General features: G+C 59.0%; 2 protein-coding genes across 4 annotated transcripts in view; both read right to left on the reverse strand.

Annotated features, from left to right (window-relative positions):
- Positions 1 to 3702: 3702 nt before the first annotated feature.
- Positions 3703 to 5740, reverse strand: NKX6-3 (NK6 homeobox 3). Its single transcript, XM_030964310.1, has 3 exons — positions 5359 to 5740; positions 4002 to 4171; positions 3703 to 3933 (listed from the first exon to the last, which is right to left on the reverse strand). The coding sequence occupies exons 1-3, from the start codon at positions 5738 to 5740 to the stop codon at positions 3703 to 3705; spliced, it is 783 nt and encodes a 260-aa protein (XP_030820170.1).
- A 1462-nt stretch (positions 5741 to 7202) lies between these two features.
- The window catches only part of ANK1 (ankyrin 1), a 45093-nt gene continuing 32404 nt past the window's right edge, over positions 7203 to 19891 (reverse strand). For 2 of the 3 annotated variants that reach the window (XM_030964145.1, XM_030964144.1), the window contains 11 exons: positions 19581 to 19706; positions 19380 to 19499; positions 19100 to 19184; positions 18809 to 18883; positions 18043 to 18174; positions 17084 to 17230; positions 14924 to 15476; positions 12926 to 13184; positions 11240 to 11323; positions 10810 to 10968; positions 7203 to 9355 (listed from right to left, as the gene is read on the reverse strand). In XM_030964145.1, coding sequence (XP_030820005.1) covers positions 9329 to 9355; positions 10810 to 10968; positions 11240 to 11323; positions 12926 to 13184; positions 14924 to 15476; positions 17084 to 17230; positions 18043 to 18174; positions 18809 to 18883; positions 19100 to 19184; positions 19380 to 19499; positions 19581 to 19706 — 1767 coding nt within the window. In that variant the 3' untranslated portion in view covers positions 7203 to 9328. Of the gene's footprint in view, positions 9356 to 10809; positions 10969 to 11239; positions 11324 to 12925; positions 13185 to 14923; positions 15477 to 17083; positions 17231 to 18042; positions 18175 to 18808; positions 18884 to 19099; positions 19185 to 19379; positions 19500 to 19580; positions 19707 to 19891 lie in introns of those variants that run through there. The other variant, XM_030964146.1, reaches the window with a different exon arrangement.

Below are 19891 nucleotides of genomic sequence, written 5' to 3' on the forward strand. Positions count from 1 at the left end.
CTGGGCTGAAATTGGCTGTCTTGACAACCAAGGGAATCCTCATCAGCCTGTGCCACTCATGTGTGAGGCATAAACTCCTTAGGAGCAGAATGTGCCTCTGAGGCCGTTTTCAGATCCACTTCCAGGAGAAATCTTTTTCTTTTGCCACCTTCCTGTCAACTTGACCCAAACTGTTGCTTCTACAGTGTCTGAGTAACAGCCTCTTCACTGCTCCTGGTGCAGTAAGGATCATACTCCTTGGAAATCTCCCTCTGTCCCCTGGGGCTGTGGGGTGCCAGGTGTCACTGGAGTGGCAGGTGGGGCTCCTGAGGAATCTGAACGTGCTGTAGTGGGAGCCTGGAGTGTGTAGGAGAGCCCAAGACTTCATGGCTGGGGCAGCAAATCCCTTTTCAGACATCTCCTGAGGGAAACAGTGGCATCTGACCCTGTCATGCACACAGGAAAACTGAAATCTTGTGCTGGAGGTGGTGCCCCTTTCTGCTCAGCACATAAATTATTTGGTAAAACAACTTGCATTTGAGCATTTCTCCCATGTACTTCCCCGTTTTCCTTACATTCCTACAAACTTGAGCACTTACACTGGGTTCTCTGCTCTTACAAGCAAGAGCTGTTTCACTGCTACCTGCTGAAGCCTGCTTGCATTTTCTAGTGCTCTGGAGAAGGCAGTTACCTAAGTGCCTCCTTTGTACCTCGAGTGTTTGTTGGGAAGGGCATCTGCTGTGCCAGGTGAGGACAGCTGCTCTGTGTAAGTGGCCTTAAATCGGAATTTTCACTTTTTTATCTACCTGATGGAACTTTGCTGCTCTGGCTGCTGGCTCAGGGGCCATTTGGATGAAGAGCCCTGCACTGTGCTGTGGTCTGGGGAGCCCTGGGGGGAGCCACAGTGAGTTGTGGGTTGCTGAGGCAGTGCTGGGCTTGCTGTGTGCTGTGGATGGCCCTGCAGCTGGGGACACACCTGCTGGGGACAGGGACACTGCTGCCTGCTGATCCCTGCTGCCCAGGCAGGGTCTCCAGGCTCTCCTGCACTTCTCCCCGTTCAGCAGCCCCTCCTGAGCCCTACCAAGGGCTGTGTCCCCAGAGCTCTCCTCTCTGGGGGTGGCACAGACATTTCCTTCAGGTGCTCAGCCCTTGCCACGTCCTCAGGCACCTGGATCCAGCTGCAGGTGCCCACAAATCTCCTGCCTGCAGCTGGGTGCCCTGTCCCTGATGCCACAGCGATCTGCAGAGCCCTCCTCAGCTCTGCAGGACATCCAGCCACCCTGCTGTGCTTGGGGACCGTCCCCAGCAGCATTCAGGACACTCCACAGCAGGCAAGGAGCTGGCTGGACAGGTTAGGAGGCACACATCCATCTTTCCTTGGCTCTCCCACCCCATGCCCCCAGTCAATATGTCTCTCTCCGATGAGAAAGTTAATAAATTTAGCTCTAGATTAAAAGTATCGATCATTTCATTTGTAAGCCATAAATAACCGCGGGGGGAGCACTGGGTGGCCCACGGGGTAGGGGCTGCTGGCTCTGGCTGCAGCAGCCGTGCACCCCACTGGGGCCAGGAGCCCTCATATGCATTCTGCCCGGATGCTGGCATTGATTTGCTATTAGTCTCCACGCACCACCCAGTAGCACATCATTCCCGGAGCTGCTATTAATGGCCTTTTGATAAATAATCACTTGTAAGTCAATAAATTTTTATTAAACAGTGTGGCGCTTTGATTTATGAAAATCCGACGGGGTTTGTCTGGGAGAAAAGGGATGCGGAATTGAAGCGGAGCTGCCATCCATCTGCCTGCCAGCCTGGCCTGCCTTGTGCTGCACCCCCTGTGCGGCTCCTGGCTCTGCCCACACAGCCTGGGGCTGCCTGGCACCGGGGACAGCCTGGGCAGAGCTGGTGCTCGCTGCTGACTGCTCCCCCAGCGCTGATGGGGCACGGCTCTGCTGCAGCAGCAACTGCTCCAAGTGGGCAGCACAAGCAGGAGAGGGGTCAGTCCTGCCTGCCAGGCTGATCCCTGCGTGGATCTGCACTCTTTGGGGTCCTGTCTCAATGTGGGGATGCACAGGGCAGCCAGGCTGCAGCAGCCATTTGTCACTCTCCCTGGCTACAGCAGGCCCTTTGCCACCTGCTTTATTTGTCTCCCAGCCCTGACGTGGCATCAGACAGGTGTTAAACTACTTAATCACTTTAAAATTGTTTTAATTTTCTGTTTTGTATTGATCTCCACAGCACCAATTAATCAGCTCACTGGACCAGGCAGTTAGTACATTAAAAATTGTCAGCCAAGCTGGGGCAGCTTAGAAAATGTTCAAAAAATATCCCACCAGCAGCCCCTCACTTCTCCCACCATGTGGAACCTGCTGCTGCTGAATGCTGGCTCTGCCCACAGAGTGATGTGTCCCCTCCTGGTGGCACTGCCACCGTGCTCCCATGGGAGCTCCCTGCCATCCCAAAGGCTCCATCAGCTCTGTCCTGGCCCAGCATCCATCCCATGGAGGGGCTGCATGGCTGAGAGGGGAGCATTACAAGCCCCATGCTCCTGCAGGGGCTGGACAGGGACCTGAGCAGGGACAGCAGTCCCCTAAGCTCTGCAAAAGTGGCACCGAGCACTCAGGTCTCCTTGCAAAGCGCCCAGAGCCCAGTGAGAGATTGAAAAGGGCTTTAAGCCAAGTGTGGGTCTTGGCAGGTTGTACAGCAATGATCTGCAGCCCCACTGAAAGGTCCCAGTGGCCCGAGTGTGGACTCAGGCACATTGCAGGTGCTGCCTGCAGCCTCAGGGAGGGGCAGCCCTTCCCCAGCCCCACTCCTGCCCCTCCTGTGCCTGTGCCACGCTGCTATCAGTGCCTGATGGGCCGGCAGCACCTTATCTGCCATCGATTTCCTTCCAAGACACAGCCCACGTGTTTGCTCACACCTGGCTGGCACTTAGCTGGCTCTTGGCTGAACAACTGCCAAGCTTGCCCGGCCTTCAGCGCTGTGTCTGTGCCAGCTGGAGCTCCTTTGGTGTCCTGAGCAGGTAAGGACAGCTGGCACCCACGGCTGGCATGCCACTGGTGAGCCAGAGCAGGGGCTGTGCAGAGCCATGTGCACACAAATATCTGCATGTGCGCCCCCCTTGCACAGGAGTGCAGCACAGAGCAGGGGGGGACCCAACAGGTTGGCAGGCAAACACACTGGGGCTATTGATGCCACATCAATCCTGCAGCCCCGACAGCTGAATGGGCTCTCACTCACACTGTTAAGATAAATGATATTTATTTGCTGCTAAGAGCTTCCAATAAGAGGCCCCAGTGAGTGACTTTTGAACCAGCAGCTCTTGCTGCTGGTACACGCCCAAACCAGAGAAAACCCTGGGAAAATCTCCAGGGCTCCCCTGCTCCTGTGGGCACCTCCTGTCCCACATGCAGCACCACCCTGCCTGGCATGCAGACCCTGCCCCATCCATCCTATCCCCAACCCTTCTCTAGCCCAGCCTCACAAGGCCACCCTGGACCACATGCCCACGAAACAAGTGCTGGGACTTGACTGGGACCTTTATTTCACCAATAAAAGCCGTGCAGGATGGCACAGCTGCACCTGCCACTACCAGCGTGCTGCTCCCAGCCCTGTGAGCCGCGCTCCCCACGCAGCTTCAGCCAGCCCAGCCCATCCCAGCAGCCAGGCAGGGCTCTCTGCTGCTCAGGGGGGGTTCAGAGGGGCAGGCTGTGCCCCTGCTCAGCCGCTGTGAGTGCCCAAGCCCAGCATTGAGAAGGCTGCACGGTGCTTCCTCAGCAGCAGCCGGATCTTCTCGTCATCCGAGTCTGGGTCCAGGGGTTTGTTGTACTCATCGTCCTCGGTCTCGGAGGCCGCCCGCTCTCCGCCAGAGCCCCCCGCCCGCTGCGAGGATGAGGAGGGCTCCAGGGCACTCTTCTTCCTCCATTTGGTCCGTCGGTTCTGGAACCAGACCTGGTGCCCCAGCTCAGTTAGCAGCCAGCACGCTGCACACCCCGTGCCGCGCAGGAAGCCATACTCACCTTCACCTGAGACTCGGTCATGCCCAGGGAATAGGCCAGCCGTGCTCTCTCCGGACCTGCCAGGTACTTGGTCTGCTCAAACATCTTCTCCAGAGCAAAGATCTGGTGTCCTGTGAAGGTTGGGCGCGTGTGCTTCTTCTTGTGGATGCTGTCAGCCAGGTGAGCAGGGGCTACAGGAGAGGAAGGGAGAAGTGGGTGAGCTCTGGGCAGCCCATGACCCTGGACAGCTCTCCCTTTGTCCGTACTCAGTGACCAAAGAGTCCCTCCACACCCGCTCCTCTCCAAATTAAAACTTTATTCCTGCTTCAGAGCTTCAGCCCCGTCCCAGAAGGGCTGAGCTGCCCACTGTGGGGGTCCCACAGGGGTGGGATAGGCACCTCCTGGTCAAGGACAGTGCTAAGTGGTTGTGCTGAGGGGGTAAGGGTCGCTACCAACAGTGCTTGACCCCAGAGCCATGCAGCAGTGGGAACAGCCCCATGTCCCACACCTTGCAGGATGCAGGACAGTAGACAGGCATGGCTGGTCACTGGCTCGGAGCTGCCTAACCCATCTGCTCCAAAATCATCACCTGCAAAGGGCTGAAGGGGACCAGAGCTGCAGGTTCTGAACAGCTGCACGCAGCCTCCTGGGGCTTCCCACAGGACACTGAATGCACCCATCCCACCCATCCTCTGGGACAGCAGCAACATGCTCTGCCATTCCCCTGACAGCTCCCCAGCAGGAAGGCAGCGCTGCCAGCCCGGGACTCCTGGTCCTGCCCGTCTCTGCCATGAACTACCCGGGCACTGAGCCCCAGCGAGGCTGCTTGAGAGACAGGGAGATCCTGTGAGCCAGAGCGCTCTGCCTGTCCTTGCCAGCTGCGGCTGCCTGGGGGCAAAGAACTGGCTCTAATGACAAATCCTGGCAGCAGTGGGGGCAGCTGGTCCTCTGGCCTCTGCTGTACATGCAGGACTCGCTCTGTCCTCCCTCTCCCTTCTCTCTCCACTCTCTTAGTGAGCTCTCTGTGGGTGTATGAAAGTCAAGAGGCTTGTTCATGCAGACTCTGTCCCCTAGACAGTCCCTGGCTCTGCCTCTCTCTGGGGAACCGCTCCTATTGCTTTGCTTTTGCAGTTTTCCACTGTGTGAAAGCGGCCAGTATTTGTCATTAGAGCCAAAAAAGTTCTGTGACCATTTGAGGTCCAGCACCTCCAACACTGGGCTCCTTCCCACTGCCTGCTGGCCAACCTCGTGCGGGGCAATGGAACAGACACAGCCTGGCCCATGTCCTTGCCCTGCTGCGGTCCGTTTGTAGCCGCACGGTGCCATCCCCTGCGGTACCCACGCACCCACCCGGCCGCTCCGAGCCCCCGGTACTTACGGCCGCCGCACTGCCGGCCGCCCCGCCACTCCGGGGCCGCCTCCGCCCAGCAGCTCCGGCCCCGCGGCAGGTACTCGCCCCCAGCCTTGGGGAGGGCGCCCACCTGGGGCCCGTAATAGACGCCCGGCGAGCTCAGTCCGTTAAATCCGCCCGCGTGCGGGTAACCGGGGAGGATGCTGCCGTTCGGCGCCGCCGCGGGCCGGCCGAGGATGTCGGAGATGCCGTGGGGGGTGCCGGCAGCCAGCTGGGCGCCCAGCCCGGGGGGTCCCAGCTTGTAGAAGGAGCTCTGCACTGAATACTGGCAAACGGGCGCCTTGGCCTCGGGGAAGGGGCCCAGCGAGGGGCCGTTGAGCAGAAAGGTGCCCGGCAGGTTGGCATCCATGGCTCCAGCACCGAGGCGGCACTCAGAGCCCGCAACCGCGGAGGTGCGACGGCTGGCCCATTACCGGCGGCCTGCGGGCTGTGCAGAGCCCCGGGGTCCGCGCTGCCCGGGGTGAGGCTGGCACGGGGGTGAGGCTGGCACGGGGGTCCCGGGGAGCTCCCGGTGACCTCGGGGGGCTCCGGCCCCGGAGCCTCAAGTTGGGCTCGGGCAGCGCCAACATTTCTCTGATAAAGACGGGGGCCATTAGAATAACGCGCTGCCATTGGCCGCGCGGCTGCGGGCGGCGCGCCCATTGGCCAGGCCTCGGCGGCCGCGCCTCCCATTGGCTGAGCCTGGGCGGCAGCGCCTGATTGGTGCGGACCAGACAAATGGAGCTTTGAACGGCGGCGGCGGCGGGGACGGGACGGGACACGGGAATGGGTCGGGATGGATGGGATAGGAAGGGACGGGACGGGACGGGACGGGACGGGACAGGACAGGACACGGGACATGGGACATGGGACATAGGACACGGGACATGGGATACGGGATATGGGATACGGGATACGGGACACGACACGGGGATGGTCCGGGAAGGATGGGATGGGATGGGATGGGATGGGATGGGACGGGACGGGACACGGGAATGGGTCTGGATGGATGGGATGGGAAGGGACAGGTCGGGTCGGGACGGGATGGGACAGGACACAAGAATGGGTCGGGATGGGATGGGATGGGATCAATAGGACGGGACAGAACAGGACAGGACACGGGACAGGGGACACGGGGCATGGGACACGGAACACAACATGACACGGGATATAGGTCGGGATGGATGGGATGGGATGGGATGGGATGGGTCGGGATGGATGGGATGGGATGGGATAGGATGGGTCGGGATGGATGGGATGGGATGGGATGGGATGGGATGGGTTGGGATGGGTTGGGATGGGATGGGATGGGATGGGATGGGATGGGATGGGATGGGATGGGATGGGATGGGATGGGTCGGGATGGATGGGATGGGATGGGATGGGATGGGATGGGATGGGATGGGATGGGATGGGATGGGATGGGATGGGTCGGGATGGATGGGATGGGATGGGATGGGATGGGATGGGATGGGTCGGGATGGATGGGATGGGATGGGATGGGTCGGGATGGATGGGATGGGTCAGGATGGGTGGGATACGGGGCCGCAGCGCAGGGCGGTGCGGATGCTGGACAGCGCCGGGCGGGCCGGTGCTCTCCGGTGCGGTCTCAGCAGCGCCGCGGCCCCGGGCCAGCCCCCGCAGGGGTGACACGGACGCTTTCCCGCTCCCCCACCCCGGGAGAGGCCGCTGCAGCCTCTCGGGGGCTCCTGCTCCCTTCAGCTGCCCCAGGAACGGCAGAGACGCGGCCGCCCCCGCCCTCCCGGCAAGAGGGAACCCGGCCCCGGGCTCTCTGTCATCCCCACCTTTGGAAAAGCAGAGACGAGACACCGTTTGTGTTGATTTCTTTATTAATTCATATTCTGATAGCTGGTGTACAGGGAAATGATCTATACATCAGGGGCCTAAGACAGGGAGATCCAAAAGGCTTGTTTCCATAACAATTAAAAAAAGAAAATAAAAGTAATCTTTAAAACTTCTAAAAAGCTTCTAGTGTGCAGACTGCAGCATTCTCTAGGCTCAATGTCGGGTGCAGCCTCCCCCTACCAGCCCTACAAGCAATCTGAGCGCGAAGCAATGTCACTGCAGGTGCCTGGCACGGTTGCAGCACAGCACATTCCCTACGGCATACACAAGGCCAAAGCACTGGACCCACACACAACTCTAGGGTGATGCTACGGAGTCAGCTGCTGCAGTGGGTCTAGGGAGGTTATTGTACGCAGCGAGGGTGATGGATGGAGAGTCTGTGCCTGTATGGCTCAGCTTCGGGGCGGGGAGGGGACTGCTTTGCTCTCCGAGGCTAAGCTGGGTCAGTGGCTTGGCTGCAGCGAGGCTTGCAGGGCAGCCAGGGGCTCTCCCAGCAGATGTGCACCCACTGAAAGGCAGGGCTGCCCTGCCAAGGCCACCAGCACGGAGCCTGAAGCTGGAGGGGCGCCTGTTCTGCACCTGGCCACAGAGAACAAACTCGGACTCTGCAAAGCAGGGCCGTGGCCTCTTCCAGGAGAAAGAGCAGGGGGTCCCCACATCACTGTGCTACAAAGGGCCAGGTCCCCGCATCAGCTGGGGGCAGGGACCTGGGAGCAAGTGCCACTACCTTCTCCCTGCTCTCCTGGGGTCAAGTATTACAACAGGGTCACTGTCCTGCCCAGCTCTGAGCTGCCTGGGCAGCTCTGCCCAGCACAGAGAGCAGCCTGGAGGCTGCCCCAGCCCCCAGGGCTCAGGCAGATTCCACCTGGAGAAAATGCAGCCACCGGGGCAGCAGCAGCTCCCGTGGCTCTGGGTTTGGTCCCGGCAGAGTCAGATCCAGGGCTGTTACCCCCCCTTGCAGGGAGGCCAGGGTCCCTGCAAAGCCCTTGCCTGGGGTGCATATTGCACAGCTGCTGGCTATTGCTAGCTCCTGGCTCATCTCCTGAGCAGATATTGTGCTGAGTAGAGCTAGGCACAACCCCACGTTGTGGCACAAGCACCTCCCGCTCTCTCTCTCACTGCACGTCCTCCCTGGGCCCCAAGCACCTCAGCGCAGCTCTACGGCTTCAACCCAGCTGGAGCCAACACAAACTGGGGCTGGGGCATGGCACTGCACCTCTAGCCCCCCCTCTTCAGGCCAGGAAGGGGCCAGGCTCAGGCAGAGGGGCACAGGACAGGGGCAGGCTGCTGCCCTCTCACTCCTACAGCCTTCCTGCTCCAATATGCCAAAGGCTTTGCCCACCCTGCAGCCTGAAGAGGTATATGAGAGCAGAGCTGTCAGTGCTTTGTACATACTGCTAGAGTGTCCCTAGGGGTTTGCATAGTATTTATTGGTTCATATACACAAGGCTGATTGCTGTACAGTTTACACTTTCGACATAAGCAACGAGCTCAGTGCTCTGCCCTGATGGGAGACTTTGCACGTGCTGGGGAGAGGAAGGGCAGCCCTGCAGCAGTCCCTCTGCCCAGGGCAGCCGTGCTCCCTGCAGCCTCCCCTTGCACCCTCCGGCCACTGCTGCCCTCCCCAAAACCCAACACTCACGGGGAGGGACGAGAAGCAAGTCCAGCAGAGGCAGCACAGGCATTTGCAGGGGGGGCCAAGCACCTCTCCTTCCACGCTGAGCTGGGCCATGCTGTCCCAGCTTTCCTCCTGCAGCTGGAGCTCACACCTGGGGATGCATCTACACACGGAGGTGCAATCTCCTTCCCTCTCCTTCTCTTCTGCTCCAGCTCTTGCCTCCCCAGGGAGCTGAGAGCATGCCCCTGGTGTGTGGTGCTGTCTCTGGGGCAAGGATGGAGGCCCCTCATCTGTTTGAAGTACTGTAGCTCATGCGTCTTGCAGTCAGTCAGTCATGCGGATAGGAGGGTAAGTATATCTCATACAGGAATCATGCCATTAGCCTATAGAAACATGTACAGCCAGCCCTGCTCCCCTCCACTCTCTGCTCTCCTCTCCTCTCTCCTCAGGTATGTGTCAGAACGTGGGTGAAGTTCAGTGGTTTGGTGTTGAGGTGTGATCCTGGAGAGAGAGACACAGAAATGGGGTTACCAGGCATTCGTGGTGGCACATGCAGGGTTAATGGTGGTGGCTGGGAAGCCCTTTCTGTACACTGTGCTTGTCCCACATGCACCCACGACAAGATTTGGGGGTGTCAGACAGTGACAGAGCATCCCTAAGTGGCAGGCCTGGAGCTAGGAGCAATGGCGTGGATGGCACTGATGGTGCCGCCCCATCTGCTCAGAGCAGCAAGCAGCAGCTGGGCTGCACCAGCGTGGCACTGGGAGGGAGCTGGGGGGGCTGCTCAGGGATCTGGGATGGAGGAGGCCAGCCCTGAGCCTTCAGGTACACCCCACTATCCCAGCAGTGAGGAATTCCTTCCCCAGGGCCGCTTGCACACAGTGGAAAACTGCAAAAGCAAAGCAACAGGAGAGGTGCCCCAGAGATGGGCAGAGCCAGGGAGTGTCTGGGGAGTGGGGCAGGCAGAGGGGGACAGAGCCTGCATGAACAGGAATAAGCCTCTTCACTTTCATACACCCACAGAGAGCTCACTAAGAGAGTGGAGAGAGAAGGGAGAGGGAGGACAGAGCGAGTCCTGCATGTACAGCAGAGGCCAGAGGACCAGCTGCCCCCACTGCTGCCAGGAGGCAGGGCAGGGCAGCACGCATGCAACAGCTTCCCCAGTGCTGCACTGTGAGTGTGCAGTGAAAAATGGTGCAGCTGGGCTCAAATGTGCTGTGCCAAGCACCCTGCCCTCACCCTGGCCTAGTCCCACTCTGCAGGGGGATCAGGGAATGCACAAGGCTTCAGGGGTCATTCTGAGCTCAGCGAGGATCAATGGAAGAAACACCCCAGGTCAAAGGAGGGTGCCCTGTTGTCAGCCCCTACAAAGTGCCACATTCCTGCACTGGCCACTCCTGCAGCACCTGCCAAGGCCTGCCCCCATCCTGCCCTCAGCAGACCTCCCCCAAGTGCGCACTGCCCCACCACACCTTCCCCAGGAGAATGTGCATGAGCAGCAGCTCAGTGCAGGCAGCCAGGACAGAAGGAAGAGCAAAGGTAGGGTTACCTCAAAAAAAGAGGCCATTTGAGGGGGGTCACTGCTTCCCCCTTTTCAGGCTGGCTCGTTTCACTATCTGAGCCCCCATCCTGCCCCCAGAGACCTCTGGTTTCGGGACACGCACTCGCACCTCCTCCTGAGGGAGCCGAAGGGGCAGGGAGCAGGACATCACGCAGGTGGACAGACAGACAGACAGAGAGACAGACAGAGAGAAAAGGACAGGAAAGGGAAAGGTAGAGTCAGTTGGCAGGCAGAAAACACCAAGCAAGAAGACTGGCGCAGTGGGCATGATTTGCCTTAGAAATCTTAGAGGGGAAACAGGAGAGGAGTGCAGGGCAGAAGGAAGGACAGAGGGTGACATTGACCCAGAGCCTGAGAGTCCTGCAGAAATCCAGGGCTACGAGCCACACTGTACCTTGGCGCCCAGACCATCCCGGTGCAGGATGGAGTATTTCATGAAGTGATCATCCTCAGCCTCCAGGTCTTGGGGCTCCTGCAGGGAGCCCTCCAGGATCAGCTCCTCCTGCTCCTGCCTGTCACCAGGGCCCAGCTGGCGCACCACCTTCCGGATAATCTGGGGAGACCCACAGAGCTGGGTGTCACAGCCAGCCCCAGGGCACCACGAGTCCCTGCTCACCCAGCCCGTGGTGTGAGAGCTGGAGAAGTGCCGTGAGTGTAACCCAAGACAGCGAGATAGCAATGCCCTACATGGGCTGCAGGGCTGCAGGGGAGAGGGGAAAGGCTGCAGGGGAGAAGGGAAAGGCTGCAGGGGAGAAGGGAAGGGCTGCAGGGGAGAAGGGAAGGGCTGCGGCATGCCCTTACCCATACCCTGATCGCTCACTCACCTTCTTGGTGATGATATTGCCTTGATCGTCCGTGAACTGCTCCTCAGTCACCTGCTCTCCAGGCAGATGAAGGGCTTCATTCCCCTGCAGGAACAGGAATGGGGAGATCAGGGCTTGCGAGGGCGGTGAGGGGAGTGGTTCACCTGGCAGAACAACACACCTGACACGCACCCCGCATCCCTCCCTGCCCTGCCCCATCCCTGCTTTCCTCTGCGGCTGCCCGGGGCTGCTCTCTCCGCTCTCGTTACCTTCAGCAGGACCCGTCGGCGGACGACCCAGGCGGAGAGAGCCTCCTCATCATCCGCCAGCCCCTGGCTCTCCCCGAGCTCCTTGTCCAGCTCCCGGTGGGCGTGTTTGAGCAGGAAGCGCACAGAGCCCCTGACGATGTGCATCACGTTCTGGCAGCTGACCAGCAGGAAGGCCAGCAGCACCAGAGCGATCAGCAGCTGGGCTAGGAAAGCCCACATGGTGCCCGGCCGCGCTGTCAGAGCCCGGCCATGCCGTAGCTGCCGGAGCCGCAGCCCCGCCGGCGGTGGGCGGCGAGAAGGGAGCGGGCAGGGGGAGCGTCCTGCGCGGTCATGTGGCTGGGAGTGCCCCGGGCGGGCAGCGACAGGACGGATCTGTGCCTCTGTCACCCTGCCCAACAGCCTGTCCCCAACCAGGCAGCGACAGGACAGATCTGTGCCTTGTCCCTGTCACCCTGCCCAACAGCCTGTCCGACTACAGCAGAGGGAACCCAGGCAGCCGGCAGCAGACAGGACAGATCTGTGCCTCTTCTCTCTGTCAGCCTTTTCCAACAGCCTGTCCCTAACCAGGCAGCGACAGGCAAAGCAGCAAAATCTGTGCCTCTGTCAGCTTTTCCAACAGCCTGTCCCCAACCAGGCAGCGACAGGACAGATCTGTGCCTCTGTCAGCTTTTCCAACAACCTGTCCCCAAACAGACAGTGACAGGACAGATCTGTGCCTCTGTCAGCTTTTCCAACAGCCTGCCCCCAACCAGGCAGTGAGCAGGACAGATCTGTCCCTCTGTTTCTTGCCCAACAGCCTGTCCCCTGGCTATGGCAGTGAGCAGGACAGATCTGTCCCTCTGCTCTGTCACCCTGCCCTACCCCAACAGCCTGTCCCCCTGACTATGGCAGTGAGCAGGACAGATCTGTGCCTCTGTCAACTTTTCCAACAGCCTGTCCCCCTGACTAAGGTGGGCAGTCCTCTGTCACAGGATAAATGAAGCCCAGGGCTTTGGGGGGTCATTGGAATCACACCTGGCTCAGGTGACGCAGAGCAGCCACCTCCAAGCGTGGCTGTGCTGGGGAAAGGTGCTCACCTCACCTTGTACCTGCTGGCTCTGTGTGACCGTGGCATCAAGCCCACCACCCAGCCTGGCCCCCAGACCAGCTCTATTTCTAGCTCCAGCAGGCTGTTGGGCTGCCAGCCAGGGCAGACACTCAATAAGGAACAATTCTGGGAGGGTGACAGGGTTATAAATGGAGAGCAAGAGCTCAGGTATCAAGCACAGCAGGCTATTCTGGGCTGAGAGGCACCCCAAAGGGCAGGAAGTATGCCAGGGGAGATGAGGAGGTCTGCTGTCACCTGGTCTGCCCGACAGGCCGTGCAGCAGGCTCCAGGACAGGCTGTCCATGGGGTCACACCTTCCTGCAGGGCTGACTCCCCTGCTCCTGCTCTCACCTGCCCAAAGAAGCGGCTGTGGGGCTCCTCCTGCCAGCCGCCCGTGGGGTGCTGGGGCTGCCAGGCGCTGTCCTCCGCAGAGCTGACCCTCATCAGCTCCGTGGCTGCCACCAGGACCTGCTCTTGCTGCTGGCCCTGCGCCCCAGAGGCTGTGGCGTGCGTTGGGAGCAGCCTTCGGGTGACTCCCTCCTGCCAGGAGCCCGCTGTCAGGTCCTGTAGGCAGGAGATAAAGGAGCCTTCTGCATTCCAGTCCCTCAGCCTGGGCACCAGAGAGGGACAGGGATAGGGAGAGAGAGACAGAGAGAGAGAGGCAGTCAGCTTTGCACGGAGTGCTGCACCCTGAGCAGCAGCCGAGCTCGGGCAGGCACCACCTGCATCCCAACAGGCACATCTGCACCACACCTGCATCATCCCACAGGCACCACCTGCATCCCAACAGGCACACCTGCATCCCAACAGGCACACCTGCATCCCAACAGGCACACACCTGCACCCCACAGGCACACCTGCATCATCCCACAGGCACCACCTGCATCCCAACAGGCACACCTGCATCCCAACAGGCACACCTGCATCCCAACAGGCACATCTGCACCACACCTGCATCATCCCACAGGCACCACCTGCATCCCAACAGGCACACCTGCATCCCAACAGGCACACCTGCATCCCAACAGGCACATCTGCACCACACCTGCATCATCCCACAGGCACCACCTGCATCCCAACAGGCACACCTGCATCCCAACAGGCACCACCTGCATCCCAACAGGCACCACCTGCATCCCAACAGGCACACACCTGCATCATCCCACAGGCACCACCTGCACCCCACAGGCACACACCTGCATCATCCCACAGGCACCACCTGCATCCCAACAGGCACACCTGCATCATCCCACAGGCACCACCTGCATCCCAACAGGCACCACCTGCATCCCAACAGGCACACTGCATCATCCCACAGGCACCACCTGCATCCCAACAGGCACACCTGCACCCCACAGGCACACACCTGCACCCCACAGGCACACACCTGCATCCCACAGGCACCACCTGCATCCCAACAGGCACACCTGCATCATCCCACAGGCACCACCTGCATCCCAACAGGCACCACCTGCACCCCACAGGCACACACCTGCATCCCACAGGCACCACCTGCACCCCACAGGCACACACCTGCATCCCCAGGCGCTGCTGGGAGCCCAGCAGAAGCAGCACAAGGCACGCAGATGCACAAAAGGCACAGGCCACCTCCATGCCATGCTCCCTGCCCATCCCACAGCCTCACAGCTTGGCCAGGGGCTGAGGCAAGAGCATGCTGTGCTCTCGTGGTCTAGTGTGGTCTGGCTCTAACTCTAACGTGGTCTAATGCTGTGGGGCATTTCTGGGTGCTGCCAAGGACTTCATGGGCCCAGTGCCACTGGGAATGTGATGTCGCCCTGATTTTTTAAGATTTTCCAAGCCTTTTGATGTTCACATTCTTGTCATGAACTTTCTCACACACTTTCTGTAAATAACTCATTGTTTTGCATTATTTTATGGAGGAGGAGGAGAGATTTGATGGACTGTTGGTTTGCCCAGTGTCATTGGAGAGGTGGCACTGTCACCCTCCAATCCGCTGTCACTTTTGGAAATCTATAAATGTTGGAGTCAGAAAATAAACTTCCCTTTTTTCTTCACCTTGAGAGCAGCAGTGTGTGCTCGTGTTCTTTCATGTCCTACAGTGACAATGTGGGAGGAGGCAGCCCAGGTTAGGGTTAGCTCTCCTAATACACCCTCCATGCAGGGCCTGGCTGGCTGGGGGTCTCTTCCAGGCGCCCCCCAGAGCATTGCCAGAGAGGAGTGAGCCCCAGGCATGGTTCTATGTACTCCAGAGCTGGAGACCAGCAGGGAAGCAAGCAAAGCAGGGAGATCATTGCAGCTGGCCCAGCACAGGGCAGTAGCTGGCAAAGCAGTTGTGCTCCCCTGCCACGCTCACCCAGGCTGCAGTACCTGTCTGCACTCTTCTCCACATCATGGCTAAAGGTAGGTGATGTCATGATCCTGGTTTGCACCTTCTCCTGAACTGAAACAAAAGAGACTTCACTCTCCGGGTCCTGCTCCCCAGTCCCTGGGTGATGATCACCAGATGGCATCTTCCCCTCTGGCCTCTGCCCCTCCTCCTGCTCTAGAAGGTCAATCAGGCCATTCATGGCATCTGAGTCCACTGTGTCATCCTCAACCAGGTCCATAGAGCCCATGTGGTCTGGGCCATGAGCATCTGCTAGGAGCTGCCCTGGGAAGCGGCCTTCGCTCGTGGCATCCGAGTCCTCAGCCTTGCTGCACTCCAGAGAGGAGTCCTCAGCAGTCACCAGCGAGGGGGTGAGCCCCGAGGACCACACCTGCATGTCGGACATCTCCATCAGGGCATCCTGCTCAGTGGCAGCCATGGGGATAGCATCCATGATGGCCACCTCATTCCAGTACTGGTCGGCACGCAGCGGGGATGGCAGTGTGTAATGCAGGGAGGCAGGGGACAGCAGCTCGTCCTGCAGTGAAGCGTAACCTAAATGGGCAGACAGAGGCATCATGTCCAGCAGCCACCCTCACGCACGCACAAGCACAGTGGGGCGAAAGGGAAACAGCTTCTGGGAGGAATGGCAGCCCCGAGGACAGCGATGGGCATGCCCCAGCCCCCTGTGGCCAGGCTGAGCAGGGCTGTGCTCACAGCAGATTTCACAAGGTCCCTGCAAACGCTGCCATGCCTCCCTTCACATCCTGGGGCTGCTTTGGGCAGGTCCTGGGGCTGCCTCCTCCCTGTGAGGAGGACTGGCCTGGTGTTCACACGATTCTCCATCCACACTGCAGGACACAGTGCCCTCTTTGCTACCCTGCTCCATCAGACCCCCTGGCCCCTGCCCACAGCCCCCATCCAGCACCAGCTGGCCATTAGCCTGGAGTTCACGTAGCCAAGTCTGGCAGGCACCAACTCTCGAAGCCAAACACTCTCCACAGCACGGAGGAGCAGGTTGGAAGTACCATGAGCAGAGAAGGATGGCCCCAGAGCATGCCATGCAACCCCAAGGCCCTGCAGAAGGCAGCCAGGGCCTCACAACCCCGCTGGTGTCTCCAGGGCTACAAACCATTGTCATGTCTCATGCCCAGGGCCATGTGCACAGCTCAGGCACATCCATATGAACCACAATCAAGCCAGGCACTCCCACCCATGCAGGTGGCTCTGCTCAGCCTTTTCCAGCTTTGAGCCATTTTTTCACCCCTGGGGATCAGCGGTGAAGCTGTTCTGCTCCCCTGGCAGCCAGGGAATGCCAGCCACAGCCAAGGCACAGGGTACAGCTTGGCACAGGAAGGGCACCTCACCCATGGCCAGGGGCATGCAGTGCAGTGCCAGCAGGGGAAGGAGCTTGGGACTGTGCAGAAGGAGGCCTGGGATGGCTGCCTGCAAAGCATGACAGCTGTCAGAGGGGCAGTCCCTGGTGCCATGCAGTCGCTGGAGCAGGATGCGGCTCCCAGAGGGCTTAGCTGAGGTGGAGACAGTGGAGACAGGCAGTGGAAGATGAGAGAAGGAGAGGCCAGGATGAGCTCAGAGGAGAAAGATGAAAAGAAGTGACCCACAGGAGTGCCCGCACCTGGCAGCACTAGGTGGCATGTTTGAGAAAACAGAACAAGGGGAGAGACAGAGAGGGAGAGAGCGATGAGCCAGCGCTGCAGGGCCACAGCCACAGTGCAGGGCTGCAGCAGCACAAAGCCCTGCCCCTGTCTGCTGTGCTGGCTCCCCAGCGTGTGCCACAGCTGACTCTGGCTGTGTCCCCACATCCAGGCCCCCTCTGCCTGGCACCCACCACCAGCAGTCCAGCCAGGGCTCAGTGAGCTCCACTGACCAGCTTGCACAGCCAGAGACACCTCTCACCTCTCACACTGCGATGAGGAACACAAGTCAACCCCACCTGGGGCGATTCTGAGAAAGCAGCATGGCAGAGCCAAGCTTTCTGCAGCACGAGCCCCAGTGAAGGGGCCACATCTGCCAGCAGTGCCTGGCGCCCACTCACTTCTCGGTGGGTGCAACCTGCTCAGGCGAGACACCAGCCCCAATCTCTGCACAGACTGTGCCCCCAGGGCCCTCCTGCGTTTTCCCTGCCAGGAGCTGGGGCTCACCATTCATCTGGGATGGTGAGAGGGAGTAGTCTCTGTCTGAGTAGCGCCAGCTCCCCTTGAGGCTGCGGCTCTGCCGGCCCGAGCCCTCCAGCATGTTGACGATCTCGCTGCGGTCGATGTTCCTCAGCGCCGTGTACAGGTTCTCAACTGCAGGGGGAAAGGTGGAGTCAGCAAACCAGTCACTTGGGGAGCGTGAAAAACGCACGTGGTTTATGGCTGGCTTTTCGCAAATATTCAAACGAATATTGTATGTGTTGTGTTAGAAAGTGATGCTGTGTTAAGTACTGTGTTAAATGTAGTTTTAGGTTATAAAAATTGTTAAAATAGAAACGATGCTATGTAGGATACTTTTTTAAAGAAAGGACTCGCAGCGAGATAGCAGCCACAGGACACCTGAATCTTTCAGAGGAAAAGAATTTATTGCCCTCTTATCAGAAGAAATGAACTTCTTCCCGCCTCGAAGGCGCTGTCAGGATTCAGAGGAAGAAACTGACACTGACCAGACAGAATCCTGTGTTTGAATGGAATTTATGCATCATGGATGAGGTGTATGAATATGCAACAGGTTATTGTTTTTAAGGGTTAATCCTTTGTTAACGTGGGTCCTTTTTTGGGCTCGTGCTGCCCAGAAAAAGGCACCTGGACATCCATAACTCTTTGTATTTGTTGTCTCATATTGTCCTAATTCAAATTGTCCAAATTATTATTACTCTAATTGTATTACTATCTTTATAACCATTTTATTACTCTTAAACTTTTAAAATTTTAAAAACAAGCGATTGGCGTTTTTCGCAGGGAGGCACAGCCATGCCCCACACACCCTCCAGCTGGGCAGGGAAGGCAGATATGCATGACCCACCGCTGCAAAGCCAGCCAGTGGTCCCTGAAGATGCACACAGCGCTCTGCACAGCTCGCCCTGCCACCTCTGTGCCCGTGAAAGGGCACCACAGCTACTCACTCTTGACATTCTTGCCCTCACGGCTGGCCCAGAGGTTGAGTAAGGCAATGCTCTGCTCCAGGAGGGAGTTGGGGTTCTCCACACGTATCCTGTTGATGTCATCCACCCCAAACTGCAGCTCACGTGCCAGCTCTGGGGAAAACACCGGGTCAGTATCACACCTTTGGTGCCCACCACCAGGCTGGGGATGCTGTGAAGGGCTCAGCCAGTGAAGGACCAGTGCAGAGACCCTCTGATCCATAGAGCTGAACAGAGCCCAACATGCAGGAGCTGGGATGGGGCAGGGGTTGGAGCCCCCCAGCTCAGGCTGGCTGTGATGAGCACAGCAGGGTCTCATGCTAAGAACTGTGGGCTCCTTGGATGTGTGGCTGCGATGAGGAGCTGTACAACTCATAACAAAGCCCTAGCCTGGGAGCCATGCATGTGAACATGTGCACAGCCACGGGAAGGTTCATCTCAGTGCCCTGGAATGCTCACAGCTGGTAGGGGGCAGAGAGGGCCCATCCCTTACCAAACCGATGAATTACTAACTGACTCTCAACCCTCCAGCTATGGTTTATCAACCCAGTCACAAAACTAATAACACCTCTGGACAAAAAAGGACACAAATGAGCCCTAATTTTAACATCCCTCATAATCTTCCTCCTACTCATTAACCTGTAGTGGCAAAGCAGCCACTACACCTGGCAGCACACTGCCAGCCTCCCTAAGTGCCAGCGTTCCCAGGAGTGCTGTGCATCCTCAGAACGCTCAGGTGTGCACTCACCTGCCCAGCTGAGGCCCAGCTGCTCTGCTATGTCAACCATCTTCTGGTCTGCCTTGTCTGTGCTGCTCAGAGAGCCTGCAGGAGGAGAAGGAGTCACGGTTCAGCTGCACAGGGCCCTGCACCAGAGCAGTGAGGGGAAGGGGGTGCTGGCCCTGGGGGTCACACAGACCCTGCAGGCAGCACCAAGGGAACCTCCAGGGAAAGGGAAGTTGCTGTGAGTGCAACTATGACGGGATCATCCCAGCTTTGCAGGTGGTGAGTGGGCTGGGATGCTCCCAGCAGGCTGCATACCAAAACTGGTCTCACTTAGGATGCTGTATCGCTCCCGCAGGGACAATGGGGTCAGTGTCCTCCTTCGCTCATCACTGCCACTTCCCTGTGAAGGTGGTGACAAACCAAGGGGTCAACAGCCTGAAGAGAGGGCAGCAGCTCTGCCCTGACACAGCTGCTTCCCCTCCACCTCCTGAGCGGCATGATGTGGCCACGTGGAGAGGGTGAAGACAGCAAGGGCTGTCCCCTGCACTTGGGGAAGGGATGGGCCCAACCAGAGTGCCAAAGACCCTACACTGACCTTGCTGCAGGGTGGGATGCTGATGTTCAGGTGGCAGAGCACGTGCTGGAGGTCCTCGTATTTCATGGCCTTGCGCAAGAAGGACAGGGAACCGCTGGCTTCCCTGCTGCTGTCCCTGACCTGAGAGCCAGAGCCCAGTTAGGTGCCTTGGCACCAGCCAAGGGCCCTACCTGCTTGCCCAGCCTCGTAGCCTGGCATTACCTTGATGGGAATGACGAGACGGTTCTCCCGGAAGGACTGGAAGAGGAAGCTACGGGGCTGAGCAGCCTTCTTGACAGGCACCAGGTTCCCTGAGAGTTCCACGTGCAAAGGCATTCCCTCCACCACCTGGCCAGGAGCAGAAAATATGCTCAGAGCCTGTGCAGAGCTGCTTCAGGGCAGGTAACCCGGACTCTCCCAGCCAGGCCAGGGCCAGCCCCTTCCACTGGTATCAGTCTCTGTCGCAGACACATTTTATGGAAAATCCTTTCCTTAGGATTTTTTCTCCCGAGAAGCCGAGAGGCCTCAGGAAC

The sequence above is a fragment of the Camarhynchus parvulus genome, chromosome 22 (genome assembly GCF_901933205.1).
Source record: "Camarhynchus parvulus chromosome 22, STF_HiC, whole genome shotgun sequence".
Classification (NCBI taxonomy): domain Eukaryota; kingdom Metazoa; phylum Chordata; class Aves; order Passeriformes; family Thraupidae; genus Camarhynchus; species Camarhynchus parvulus.

Bases quoted from the DNA above. Each gene is read 5' to 3' on its own strand.
- NKX6-3 (XM_030964310.1), bottom strand. From the start codon at position 5,740: ATGGATGCCAACCTGCCGGGCACCTTTCTGCTCAACGGCCCCTCGCTG. The intron at 4,172-5,358 runs GTAAGTACCGGG...CCTCTCCTGTAG, and splicing joins CGGCCGGCAGTGCGGCGGCC to CCCCTGCTCACCTGGCTGAC. The intron at 3,934-4,001 runs GTGAGTATGGCT...CTGGGGCACCAG, and splicing joins TGACCGAGTCTCAGGTGAAG to GTCTGGTTCCAGAACCGACG.